This window comes from Penaeus monodon, chromosome 32 (genome assembly GCF_015228065.2).
Source record: "Penaeus monodon isolate SGIC_2016 chromosome 32, NSTDA_Pmon_1, whole genome shotgun sequence".
In the NCBI taxonomy this organism is placed as follows: Eukaryota; Metazoa; Arthropoda; class Malacostraca; order Decapoda; family Penaeidae; genus Penaeus; species Penaeus monodon.
Genome location: NC_051417.1, coordinates 7,196,882 through 7,197,650, shown reverse-complemented (window position 1 = coordinate 7,197,650; position 769 = coordinate 7,196,882). Strand labels below are relative to the sequence as shown.

Genomic DNA, 769 nt, shown 5'->3' with positions numbered 1-769 from the left:
AACAGTTCTGATAAGGCACTGTTAAACTACATGTCTCTATTGAAATGATTACGTACTTCAACCAGATAAAACGGAAAATACCTTTTTAATATCCTATACAATGCCACATAAAAAAATATATATTTGAAATCACAAAATTACTTTCTCAGCCACGAATATTCCTCACGAGGCCAAGACAAGAGCAGACGGAATAGAGTATAGAGGCAGGAATTTTCGCGAGATTTTTGAGATTACTGAAGCAGAAGAGGAGAAAATGGTTCTCAGAAAAAAGTCAGTTTACATGCATTTTTTTATTATTATTATCAAGACCCTAAGCTATATGAAAACGAGACTGGACAATGAAGGAATCAGTTGTGATATCTGAGGAGAATGTGGCTTTCAAATGATAATGACTCTTAATTTCAATATTACGTAAATGGTGAGGGACTGGTGATAGCAATGGACACTGAAAAATATCAATTCATATAGGATCTTTTCCATTAAGCTATTTCACAACTTTTCACAACTAAACGGAAAAAAAACAGGTAAAAGAAACACATTTCACACCTAAGATTCTACATAAAAAAAAAGTCTGGAAAAATGGGGCATTAAGCTCCATTAAAACTAATGAACTGTTCACCTCTGCGATCTCGACGGCGGCCCCTTCTTGAAGAGGCCCTTCAGCTTGCCCTTGACGGAGTCCTTCTCGACGTCACTCGGGATGTCGTTCCCGGACCCGCCCATGCCCACGCCCATCGCCTGGGGGCGGATGAATGGAACAGTGAAAATA

At 38.8% G+C, this 769-nt stretch overlaps 1 protein-coding gene across 4 annotated transcripts in view; it reads right to left on the bottom strand.

Moving 5' to 3' along the window:
- The window catches only part of LOC119593404, a 24,066-nt gene that overhangs the window by 12,470 nt on the left and 10,827 nt on the right, over window positions 1–769 (bottom strand). For all 4 annotated transcript variants that reach the window (XR_005230544.1, XR_005230545.1, XM_037942334.1 and 1 more), the window contains exon 8: window positions 620–738. Coding sequence is in view for 2 of the 4 variants with exons in the window: in XM_037942334.1 (XP_037798262.1) it covers window positions 620–738 (119 nt within the window). In the remaining 2 variants the exon portion in view is untranslated. The remainder of the gene's footprint in view (window positions 1–619; window positions 739–769) is intronic.